At 41.6% G+C, this 12,064-nt stretch overlaps 1 protein-coding gene across 3 annotated transcripts in view; it reads left to right on the forward strand.

The window, feature by feature from the left end:
- Positions 1-12,064, forward strand: part of LOC139277208 (RAF proto-oncogene serine/threonine-protein kinase-like) — a 71,868-nt gene that overhangs the window by 40,355 nt on the left and 19,449 nt on the right. For 2 of the 3 annotated variants that reach the window (XM_070895356.1, XM_070895357.1), the window contains exons 9-12: positions 1,370-1,497; positions 2,953-3,070; positions 8,880-8,964; positions 11,193-11,408. In XM_070895356.1, the coding sequence (XP_070751457.1) occupies positions 1,370-1,497; positions 2,953-3,070; positions 8,880-8,964; positions 11,193-11,408 (547 nt within the window). The remainder of the gene's footprint in view (positions 1-1,369; positions 1,498-2,952; positions 3,071-8,879; positions 8,965-11,192; positions 11,409-12,064) is intronic. The other variant, XM_070895358.1, reaches the window with a different exon arrangement.

The raw sequence follows: 12,064 nt of genomic DNA on the forward strand, positions 1-12,064 counted from the left end.
AGGCCATACGGCCCCTCGAGCCTGCTCCGCCATTCAATACGATGATGGCTGATCCGATCATGGACTCCGGTCCACTTCCCTGCCCGCTCTCTATAACCCCTTATTCCCTTATTGCTTAAGAAACTGTCTATTTCTGTCTTAAATTTATTCACTGTCCCAGCTTTCACAGCTGTCTGAGGCAGTGAATTCCACAGATCCACAACTCTCTGAGAAGAAATTTCTCCTCATCTCTGTTTTTAATGGGTGGCCCCTTATTCTAAGATTTTGCCCTCTAGTTCTAGTCTCCCCTATCAGTGGAAACATCCTCTCTGCATCCACCTTGTCAAGCCCCCTCATAATCTTATACGTTTCGATAAGATCACCTCTCATTCTTCTGAATTTCAATGAGAAGAGGCCCAACCTACTCAACCTTTCCTCATAAGTCAACCCCCTCATCTCTGGAATCAACCTTGTGAACCTTCTCTGAACTGCTTCCAAAGCAAGAATATTCTTTTGTAAATATGGAAACCGAAACTGCACGCAGTATTCCAGGTATGGCCTCACCAATACCCTGTACAACTGTAGCAAGACTTCTCTGCTTTTCTACTCCATCCCCTTTGCAATAAAGGCCAAGATACCATTGGCCTTCCTGATCACTTGCTGTACCTGCATACTAACCTTTTGTGTTTCATGCACAATTACCCCCAGGTCCCACTGTACTGCAGCACTTTGCAATCTTTCTCCATTTAAACAATAACTTGCTCTTTGATTTTTTTTCTGCCAAAGTGCATGACCTCACACTTTCCAACATTATACTCCATCTGCCAAATTTTTGCCCACTCACTTAGCCTGTCTATGTCCTTTTGCAGATTTTGTGTATCCTCCACATACATTGATTTTCCTCCCGTCTTTGTATCGTCAGCAAACTTGGTTACGTTACACTCGGTCCCTTCTTCCAAGTCGTCAATGGGCCAGAGTATCTAATCAAACATCAGTGCCCTGGACTACTGTGCACTTGTCTGGTTCAGGTATTGAGTGGCTGAGTTTGCTAAAGAGGCTTGACTCAGTTCTAATTTCCCATCATCAGCATGTCATCTTTGCGTCAACTGGACCCCAGAGAGACCCAATTATCCTCTCCCCTACAAGTAGTTTAATCAGTAATTGGTTATTAGACAACTGACGAGTGTGGGTTTGAGAACTGATGCACTAATACACTCATGTGCACATTGCCACCTGGCATACAAATTTCAGCTGTTTTTATAGCAGATTTTACAGTACTTCAAACTTTCAAGAACACAAATTCAAAATAACTTTTGGGTCAGTTGAAAACTGTTTCTAAAAACTGAAGCCCAATAGTAACAGTAAACTGACGCTACGTTATTTTATTTAGCTCCTTCATCAACACTGTCGAATAGTCCACCCAGCTTGAGTCCAACACGTGAATCTAAGCAAAAGTCTCCAGTTCAAACTCCCAGAGATAGAAGACCATCAGCGACAAATGAAGGAATAAAGAAGATTGTAAGTAGAAGTAAACTGGTGAAACCTAAGTTTTACCGTATGCAGAACCATACTGCTTAAGATTCTGGATTTGGAGCCCTTTCACAGTGCTTGTAGCATAATGTATATAGGTGACTGCATTTCAATTGACATAATTCACCAGAATAGAAGTGTCGAAAAGCTGCACTTTTTTTAATAAAAGTTTTTTTTAGTACAGGTACTTCAAAAGACCTTCTCCCTGTAAATCCAAAAAATACCCTCTCCAAATTTGTATTTGAATTCATTTCTTCACCTGTCATCCTGAATCTAGGCCGTCATTATCAGTCACAGATCTTTTTATTCTCATTGCATAATGTATAGAGTCAATTATATGAAAAACATTGCTTGGAGCACATCTTACTAGTCTTTGGTGACCAATCTGGGAGGAGGAAAATTTATAATTTGTGTTTATAATTGTATTACTGACATCATTGGATTGGAAAATGCTTTTAATCCTATTTTTTTTTAAATTGGCATTTTATTAATTTAATAAAAAGAAGATGCTATGTATTGCAATGTGTTCTCCATGTCTCCTGTGGAAAGATGAAGTGAACACAAAGCCAGGGCAAATCTACCTCCCCTAACTGGAAATCTGTTTCAACAACCAGGGAGGTGTTAAACATATTCCCTCACGGTGGGACAGGAAACCAGAGGAAATAACAACTTTCACACACAGGGCAGCATAGGCAAAGGCTTGGGAGGAGATTGCTTGTTATCTCAACCAGTGAGTGGAGGTTGGTGGTGGGGCATCTAAGAGACGAGAGAATAGCTTTTTTTTTAAACATAGATGATGTGTAATAATATACTTGATTTTTAATTGTTTTTCCTGTTAAATTTGATCTTTCCCCTGCATCTCCTGTTGAAAATGTTACCTCTTCCCGGAGTATGGTTCCATGATCACCCTCTTATTTTACCCAAGTGGCTGTTATTCATGTGTGAGCTTCGGCAGTGAAAGTTTGCAGGCGGCTTGATCATGAGGGGCATCGCAGCTAAACCCAACCCTAATGCACGCACTCACATTCACACTCCAGCAGTAATCTCTGGGGAGTAACCAGAAGTGAGAATCCTTGCTTCTTTTCCTTAACCCAGGAATGCTGAGGCCAATTGTCCAGCTCAACTCTGGCACCCCAGCTGAGAACTGCTAACTCAGCAGATTGGATGTGGAATTGCATGGGGGAGGGAGCCCTTAACAAAAAACCTGTTGCCCATTACTTTGCTTACTGAATTGTATTCGAGCAGCTCGGAGAATTGAGCCCTAAATGCATTCCAAAGAGTTAGTGGAGTAAGATTTGTGATAAATTAGTCATTTCCATCAGGAAGATTTTAGAGGCTTGAATGATTAATATTTCTAAAATTAATATTTTTCAGAATGTTTAAACATGTTGATATCTTCTAAGAGTTGTACAGTTGATTTGAACACTATACTGTCTGTTACAGCGAGCACGTGTTCAAAGAGATTCCAGTTACTACTGGGAAATAAAAGGGGAGGAAGTTGTATTATTGAAGAGAATAGGCTCTGGATCCTTTGGAACTGTATTTAAAGGAAAATGGCATGGTAAGAAGCTGATTTATTTTATTTATTTATTTCCATCCACTATCTAAATGTAATGTAGTTTTTTTCCTTAAAAAAAGCCTGCATTGTTGAGTACAGGTAGCAGGAAAATGTAATAAGTGACCCAAATTGAACTGCCTTGAATAGTGATTAATTTTGTTTTTATTCGTTCATGGGATGTGGGCATCGTTGGCAAGGCCAGCATTGATTGCCCATCCCTAATTGCCCTTGAGAAGGTGCTGTCTTCTTGAACTGCTTCCTTGTACAACTGAGTGATTTGCTAAGCTATTTCAGAGTGCATTTAAGAGTCAACTACATTGCTGTGGGTCTGAAGTCACATGTAGACTAGACCAGGTAAGGACAGCAGGTTCCCTTCCCTAAAGGACATTAGTGAACCTGATAGGCTTTTACAACAATCCGGTCACTATTTCATGGTCACTATTACTGATACTAACTTTTTATTCCATTTTTATTAATTAACTGAATTTCAATGCCCCAGCTGCCGTGGTGGGATTTGAACTCGTGTCTTTGGATCATTAGTCCAGGCCTCTGGATTACTAGTCCAGTAACAATCATAGAATCATAGAAATTTACAGCACAGAAGGAGGTCATTTGGCCCATCATGTCCATGCCGGCTGACTAAGAGCTATCCAGCCTAATCCCACTTTCCAGCTCTTGGTCTGTAGTCTTGTAGGTTACAGTACTTCAAGTGCACATCCACGATGCTTCGGACTGATGTTGGATGCTGGAATTAATTTTTATTTATCATTTATGTAATTCTGGAAAGAAATCCATCTGATTTGCAATCCTGTAGCTATATTATCTGGGTGGAAAATGTTTCATGAAGCAACCAGTGCTTCCAAGGATAACTTTTTAACATTTTTGTTTCCACTGGATTTTATGTGTTGATCAGAGTGAAGAATATTAGTGTTGGAAAATTTCAGCCACTGAAAGCACTCTCAGGCAATGTTCCCTGTAATTTTTTTCTGTGCTGCGCAGCCTGTTAAAGGGGCCCATTGAAAAGTCCGCGCATGTGTGTTTTTTTTCCAATTCAAAAGCCAGCTCACTGGCTGCACAGGACCGCTGGAGCATAACCATGCAGAACTCCCTCCGCTTTCGCCCAACAAAGTGCCTCAGCCCCAGCATGGTAAAGCACCCACTACTACAGCAGTGGGACTTTTATCACATTTTTTCCATAAGCCAATCTGTGGCCTCTCTGAATAAGGTGCATAATTTTTTTTTACTCACTCTCGGGAAGTGGGCTTTGCTGGCATGGCTGCCATTTATTGCCCAACCCTGGTTGCCAAGAGAAGGTGGTGGTGAGCCGTCACCTCCTTCACCACCACTATTTCCTCCTAAAGAGAGCAGGGAAACTGAAGGATATACCAGGCCAGGAAACTCATTTGTACATCATAGCACCCAATTGGGTGGTACCCAATGGAAGTAGATGAGGCCTGAGAATTGTTTGTCTCTCCCATCCTCTCATTGAGGGGAGAAAGTGATGGTGAATGGTATATTGTGCTAAGGAAGAAAAATACTGAAAATTAAAGTTATTAAAAGATTTAGTTTAAGTAACAAATTGGCCACTCTCCAGAGCTGAATCTTAAAATCATGTTTATGTGAGAATTTTACACTTGATTAATGTATTTTTTTTAAAGAAGCCATTAGTCGAGCGAGGTTGGCACTGGTTCATGTCGTATTTGACCCTTAACCTGCATGCTACATATATGGGTCCTGCGTAACAATTGTTGGGTAATGGTCCTCTCAGTAGCTCCTAAGACCACATTTACTGTGTGATATATTACTCGTGTGCTGTATGTCTCCACTTTGGCTTTTAAAACCTGGTGCTACTGCCTAAAGCAACTGAAAAACTTAATTAAAATGGTGAATGTTTTTTGGCATTTATATAGGTGTTATAAAACCAGTATTTAAAGTTCAACTCAATTGCCCTCTGAACAGTTTTAATAAATAAACAGATCTGCACATTGGCTGTTCACACAGTGCCCTGCTTGTGGTTTACTGGAGAGAATATGATTTGGAATTGCTGCACTGACCGCAATGGGTGGGTGTTGAAGATTGTGGGTGAATTGGCCTGCCTCCTGACTGGTTATTTATACTGTTGATGATAATGAATGGTTTGTTTAGTCTGATTAGCTGAGGAAGTTTGCGAAACTGTCGTAATGGAAATATAGCAGGTCACACACAGCTTTACTTAAATGTGAAAATGAAAAACTGCTCCAGAGTTAGAGCTGGGCACTAAACTGTACTGAAAGCCAGGCTAACTGGAGTTGCATCTCCTCTTCCTTCCTTCCAGTATTGCAGCTTCACAGTTTCATTTGTGGCTTTGAATTGGAACTGCTTAAAAGCTACCATAGAGGTTTACAACATGGTAGAAGGCCACTGGCCCATTATGTTTGTGCTGGTTCCTTGCTGAAGCAATCAAAAACCAATCCCTGCTCTCTCTCCCTAGCCTTGTACCTTGCTCTGCTTCCAATATTTATTCTCTTAAAAGATGTGTTGGTCTCTGCTTCAGCTACAACTCTGCTGAAGAAATTCTTCTGTATCCTTTCTCTTAGTGACCAATTTTAATTGATGATCCCCTCATCATTGACTCCCCAAATGTGGCGGGTCCCGTTCTCGCTGCTGGCTCCAGCCCGCTCTGTGAAATGATTTTGCGCAAATTGGGCTTGTTAAGTCACCAAGCGTGTTTGCTGGCCAATTGAAGGAAGCGGGTCTGATGTCATTTGATGACGTGTCATCAGCCGGTTTCCTTAAAGGGATCATGTGCAAATTGATTTTGACAGTTGTGCTGTCAGTGTTCTACAGCATTGAGGTGCTGCAAACACTGCACAAGGATACACAGCTGCACTCCTATGGAGGGAGACACAGCACACAGGGAGGTTCTCTTCCCTTCCAATGAGCGAAGGAGCCCTCCCCAGCCTGATTGCACAGGAGGACACACGCAGGGATATCATCAGGAGGAATAGGCTTCAGTAGCGCAAACCTTTCAATTATCTCAAAACGTTACTGCAAAGCAACACTCAACCTCACCCTGCTATGCCACTCAACACATCCCCATCACTCTGTCTTCCCGACCCTACTCCTGCACATCCTTACACCAACTTACTTTGTACCTCCACCCATCCCGCTCTGTCTACATTATCACTTCCCCATCTCACTAGCCACACCTCACACTCACCCTTGTCCACTCATACCAACTAACAACACACAAGGGTAGGCATTTGGTTGTTTTAGACAATGTTCATGTAACGTTTCTGTTAATGTGTTGTCAAACATTGAAATCTTTATTTTCAACACGTTGCCTTCTTGGACAGATTTGTGTGCACCTTTGGAAGTGATTTACTGAGTTGCAGTGAATGGTGAGACATAACGGTACCCTCCGCAATAGTGATGAGAGTGAAAGGAATGGCTTTGTCATTGTAGGGATGTTTTATGGTGTTGTAGGGTGGTGCCAGCCTGGCACATCATGTGGCAGCCAGGGTGTACAGTGTCAAGTGAAGTAAATGGTGTGGCCATCCCTGGCCTCCAGGGCAGCAATGTGGTCGGGTGCTGATGCCCTGTGTCCTGTGCAGCATCAGTTGATTGCGGAGAATGTTGGTGCTGCTGGTGTGCCTAGTGCTGCTGGTGTTGGGGCTGATTATGGTGGGATTCTGAGGACCAAGGTGAGAGAGTTTCCAGGGCACAGAAGCTAAAGTAAATAGATGGCAGGTAAACTTGAGATCTGTCAATGGTGAGAGAGGTTATTCCAATGAGGTGACACTGGATAGAGAGTTTGCTCCAAACACATGCAGCTTGCATAAAGCTCAAAAGTGCCTTCCAAATGCAGAAAGCAACAGCTTTTGATCTTTGGAAAGTAAACAGCTGCGAGAAGGGAGCTTTTATAACACAATTGCAGCTGTTGAGGAAAGACATGAATTCCTGGTCACAGAACTCCCGAAGTCCTTACACCTGACATGATCCCCGAGCACCGTATATCCTGTGGACAAACTGGTAAAATGGTAAGTTCAGCTCAAAATTCCTTTTAATAGGCTCTTAACAAGGTCATAATGACCGAAATTATATCCGCCGCCACTGCATGTCTGGTCTGTTCAATCCTGACAGATCCAAAATCTGGGAAAGGCCAGTGGTGGCAGCTTGACGGCAGGTTCCCGACCCACGGTCAAAAATGTCTTTTTGCCCCTGAAAAATCTCAGCCTATACTTTTCCCATCCCTGGTATCATCCCATGAATCTGTTTTGTACACTCTATGGCTTTAATGTTCTTTTAGTAAACTTCACACAGTTTTCCAACTGTGGCGTAGCCATTGCCTTGTGTAATCTTACTGTTACCGCTTTGCTCTTGTTCTCTTGGCCCCTATTTCCAAAACCCAGAATGTTGTTTGACGTTTTATGTCTTTACCTAACTCGCAGTTTCAGGAAACCCCTTCAGCATCTTTCCATTAAGCGTATACTCTTATTTATTGTTTTCCCTCCCGAAATGTATTCATACCATAAACTTATCCACATTGAAATGTACCTGTCTGTCCATTCCACTAACCTGTTTATTTTGTAAAATATAAGAGAAATACAGCACAGGCAGGTGTCAAAGTAGAATGTATTTTCTTCCTCAATTCTTATGCAGTCCATTTCACTTGTTATGTCCTCTACTGTCACCAGAAATGTTGCTGTTGTGCTCTTGATGCTTCCTCTACTATTTCTTCAGTATTGCTGAGGTATTCAGGCTATTTACTCTTCCTTACAAGCTGCATCTGAGGAAAATACATATGGTTTCTGCCAAAACCCTTCTCTTATAAGTGAGAACAAAGCAAAGAGCAACCAAGACTGTTTATAGCAGATTCTAAAGAAAATGGGCAATTCTAGTCTTGAAATTTTTATTTTCGATCTGGCACAGAATGTATTACTGTTAAAGAGCCTGAGGGTGAGTCTCACTTTGATGATTTGCTCACATCACTGGGAGAGCCAAAGTATATAGCAGTGTCTGGAAGGCACAAAATAAGAGAAATCTGATTTTTTTTTTGAAGAGTTTTCTTATACTTTAATTCAAATCATAGGACTGACGTTGAAGTAAAATGATTGCAGATTTTTATTTAATGTTCTTTCTTTATCTTACATAACGCTTAACACAGCCTCAGACAATTGTATTTGTCCATAGCTCCACAGGACTATTATTCTGACTGTTTGTGGATCTTTCCTTGGTGTGGGGAAAAAATGCCAAATCTTAAAATTAAATTTGATCAATCAATTCTCCAATTTGTTCATTTCTAATCCAATTTATTTTGTCATCAAGGAAGTTACAGAACCTAAAGGGGATTTTATTAACAAAATGTTAATAAGCTGAAGTGCTATGAGGTGAGGTTAATGTTACATACTCCGTCTTGTATTAGATTTGTACTACGATTTCCATCTAGGTGATCAATGTCTTTTAAAGTAATGATTATATGCCATGGCATAATAACACTGTAGCTTAAGACTAGGTTTTAAAATCAGAGACTAAGTAATGGGCAGGGTAATCAGTTTGTTTAAAATGTGCATTGTTTGGTCAAGACAGTAGCTGCTTTATTTGTGGTATTACTATTTTGGCCCGGTGGCTGTAGATAGAGTAGAAGCATTTGGAAAAAATTGTAACGCTGAGTCGCCAATGGAGAAGCGAGAGATCTCTCTTAGTCTAATGCACACTCCAGCCCTGGTATCATGATGACACATAATGGAAGTCACAAGCCACAGATCAGGACAACCTGACTGACTCCTCTGTTGTGTAACTGATGGAAGTGCTTGTGAACTTGGTATTTCAGGTGATGTAGCTGTAAAGATTCTAAAGGTGACTGATCCAACACCAGAACAACTCCAGGCCTTTCGGAATGAAGTTCAGGTACTAAGGTAAGAAAAGTAGGGAGTTTCTCCCAGTATCTTGGCCAGTATTCCTCCCTTGATTAGTACCACCAGAAGTGAAGATTAACTGGTCATTTGTCTCATTGCTGTTTATGAGATGTTGCCAGCGCAGAGCGGTTTCATTTTTGCTTGCATAAAAAAATCACTGAGCTCCACAAGTGGTTCATTGTGCAAAGCACTGATGACATTATAAGTCGCAACATAAATGCAAATATTTATTTTTCTTCAAGACTGCAACAGAAACACTTGGTTCATAGTTCTTGGTAGGTTATTCACTGAACAGTTTAGGGCTTTGCCTATCGACGATGGAAAAATGGAAGCGAGGAGGAGCTAACCATGTTGCCACATACCACAACAACAACAACATGCATTTGTATAGTGCCTTTAACATGGTAAAACATCCCAAGGCGCCTCACAGGAGTGATTAATTTGACACCGTCACCTAAGGAGATATTAGGACAGGTAACCCAAAGGTTGGTCAAAGAGGTAGGTTTTAAGGGACATATTAAAGAAGGAGAGAGAGGAAGAGATGTTTAGGGTGGGAATTCCAGAGCGTAGTGCCTAGGCAGATGGCAAGCCTCCCATTTTACACGTTCTGTAAACTTCAGCTCATCCAAAATACTGAATTTGCGGACCTGCATTGGTTCCGAGTCCCCCAATGAAACCAATTTAAAATTCTCATTCTCATGTTTAAATCTCTTTGTGGCCTTTCCCCTCCCTATCCTTGATACCTCCTCCAGTCCACCGAACTCACCATTCCTTTTATTTTGGCCTTTTGCACATGCTCTCCTCCCTTCGCTTCACCATTGATGTCCATACCTTCTGCCGTCTAGGCCCCAGGCTGTGCAGTTCCCTCCTTAAACCTTTCTGCCTGTCCATCTCCCTCTCCTTCTCCGCCTAAAAACTCTTTGAGTAAGCTTTTGGACAAAATCTCCTTCTTTGAGTTTGTGCCCATTTTTTTCTGATTACGCCTCTGAAATGTCTTGTGACGTTTTTCTATGTTAAAATGCACTATATAAATTAATGTTGTTGATATTTAAAAGTCCTTGATGGCTCAGTGAGTTTATCCAAGTCAATCGGTGAGCCATAGCGACCAAGAAGTTTTCAGGCAATCTGCATTATCTTAGTCGATCTCAGCCAGCGCAACTGTATGGGTGCTACAGTTGACCTCAGCACCACTGGTTCAGGAGGAGAAAATTATGAATATATGAACAATGATGGATTGGTAAAGACCCTTTGGTCCATCCAGCCTATCTCACACAATAGCGATACCTGTGTATCACAATATATACACACCCCACCCTACCCTGGGAGAGGCAAAAAAACAGATTAAAAAACCCAGGCCAAATGGGGAGGGGGGGAATATTGGAATTTCCTCACCGACCTATCTAGGCAATTAAATCTAGTCCAGGAGATCACTCTGGCCCTGAATTCTCTGAAGTACCTACCTTTTGTAAGAGGTGATGTCCACCCCAACCAGAAACATGTTCAGCTCTCACTTGAAGGAATTCAGTGAGTCTGTGTCCACGGCATGAGACAGCAGCCTGTTCCCGAGGTCCACTATTCTCTGGGAAAAGAACCACCTCCTGACATTTAACCTAGATCTGACCTTACACAACTTAAACATTGTGACCCCGGTCCTCCCTAACCTATTTAATTGGAACAAACTTGAAGCTGGAACACAACCTACTCCCTTCACCATCTAAACTCTTTTAGCCTATCTTGATAACTATGATGCTTTATATTGGGAATCAGTATCGTGGCCTTCCTCTCCACCCTTTCCAAAGTCTCAATATCACCACCATGTGAGGAGACCAAAACTGGACACAGTATTCCAAGTGCAGCCTGACTAAGGACAAAATAGTATGCCTTATATTATATTGAATTGTCCTATGAATGCACCTCAACACCCTATTTACTCTAGCTGTCACATCACGTCATTGCTCGTTGTACCTTTTAGGATTGCTATCCAGTATCCCAACTAGAAGGGCGATGTGTAGATATCGGAATCAAACTTTGATCAAGTAGCCTTCAGATACTATCAAGGTTCACATGTCCGTATGCTCACTTGGGTGAAGTGTGTGGGTGTCTATCACCGATTCAACCTAGCAATTAGTCAGCACCTTCAGGAGCGGAGAGAGGGGAGGAAATTGACGAAGAGAAAAATATAAAATGTTTAAAAATATGTATTCAGCATCAGTCACTTTTTTTTACAGCAGGTGCTTTTCAGATAGTGATCTGTTTTCTTCTTGCAGAAAGACACGGCATGTAAATATCTTGTTATTTATGGGCTACATGACTAAGTTTAACTTAGCTATTGTCACCCAGTGGTGTGAAGGCAACAGCCTCTATCAACACTTACATGTGCAGGACATAAAGCTGGAGATGTTTCAGTTGATTGACATTGCTCGTCAGGCCGCCCAAGGAATGGAGTGAGTACAACTTCATAAAAATCAGTATCGTGGTATAGTGCCATTACTTCTGATCCTGTTGTGTTCATTTAAGTAAAAACTCTGTTGTGCTGTAGTTTAGATCCACGTCTAACTCTTTAGAGAATTAATGATACTTGTAGCCAGGATTCTCCTATTCTTTTATAACTACTTTTTCTTCCTGTGAGTAAAAATGTACTGGCATCTGCAGCCCCGATTGTACGCATTGCATTAAGTAGTAATAACTGAGTTTGATCTGAATGGACAGCAAGCAGTGCAGGAGTCCAAGGCAACCTGTCTGCTTGAGTCTATGATCTCGGGTTTGAATCCCTTTTATACCGGTTGTTGGATCAGGCGCTTTAGGATCTTTACAGACAATCTGCGGCTTGTGGAGACAAAGGGCCCAAGTTTCCACATGATTCGCGCCTGATTTTTAGGAGCAACTGGTGGAGAACGGACTATTTTAGAAATCGCAATTCTCCACATTTTTTTTTCTGCAGTTCTAGTCAGGTAGAACAGTTCTAGTTTAGAACAGAATTTTTTCTTCAAAAGGGGGCGTGTCCGGCCACTGACGCCTGATTTGAAAGTTTCCACAGTGAAAATGTACTCCAAACTAAAGGAAAATGGCGCCAGTGAAGATTTTTGTAGAACTGAAAAAA

The sequence above is a fragment of the Pristiophorus japonicus genome, chromosome 12 (genome assembly GCF_044704955.1).
Source record: "Pristiophorus japonicus isolate sPriJap1 chromosome 12, sPriJap1.hap1, whole genome shotgun sequence".
NCBI classification, from domain to species: Eukaryota; Metazoa; Chordata; class Chondrichthyes; family Pristiophoridae; genus Pristiophorus; species Pristiophorus japonicus.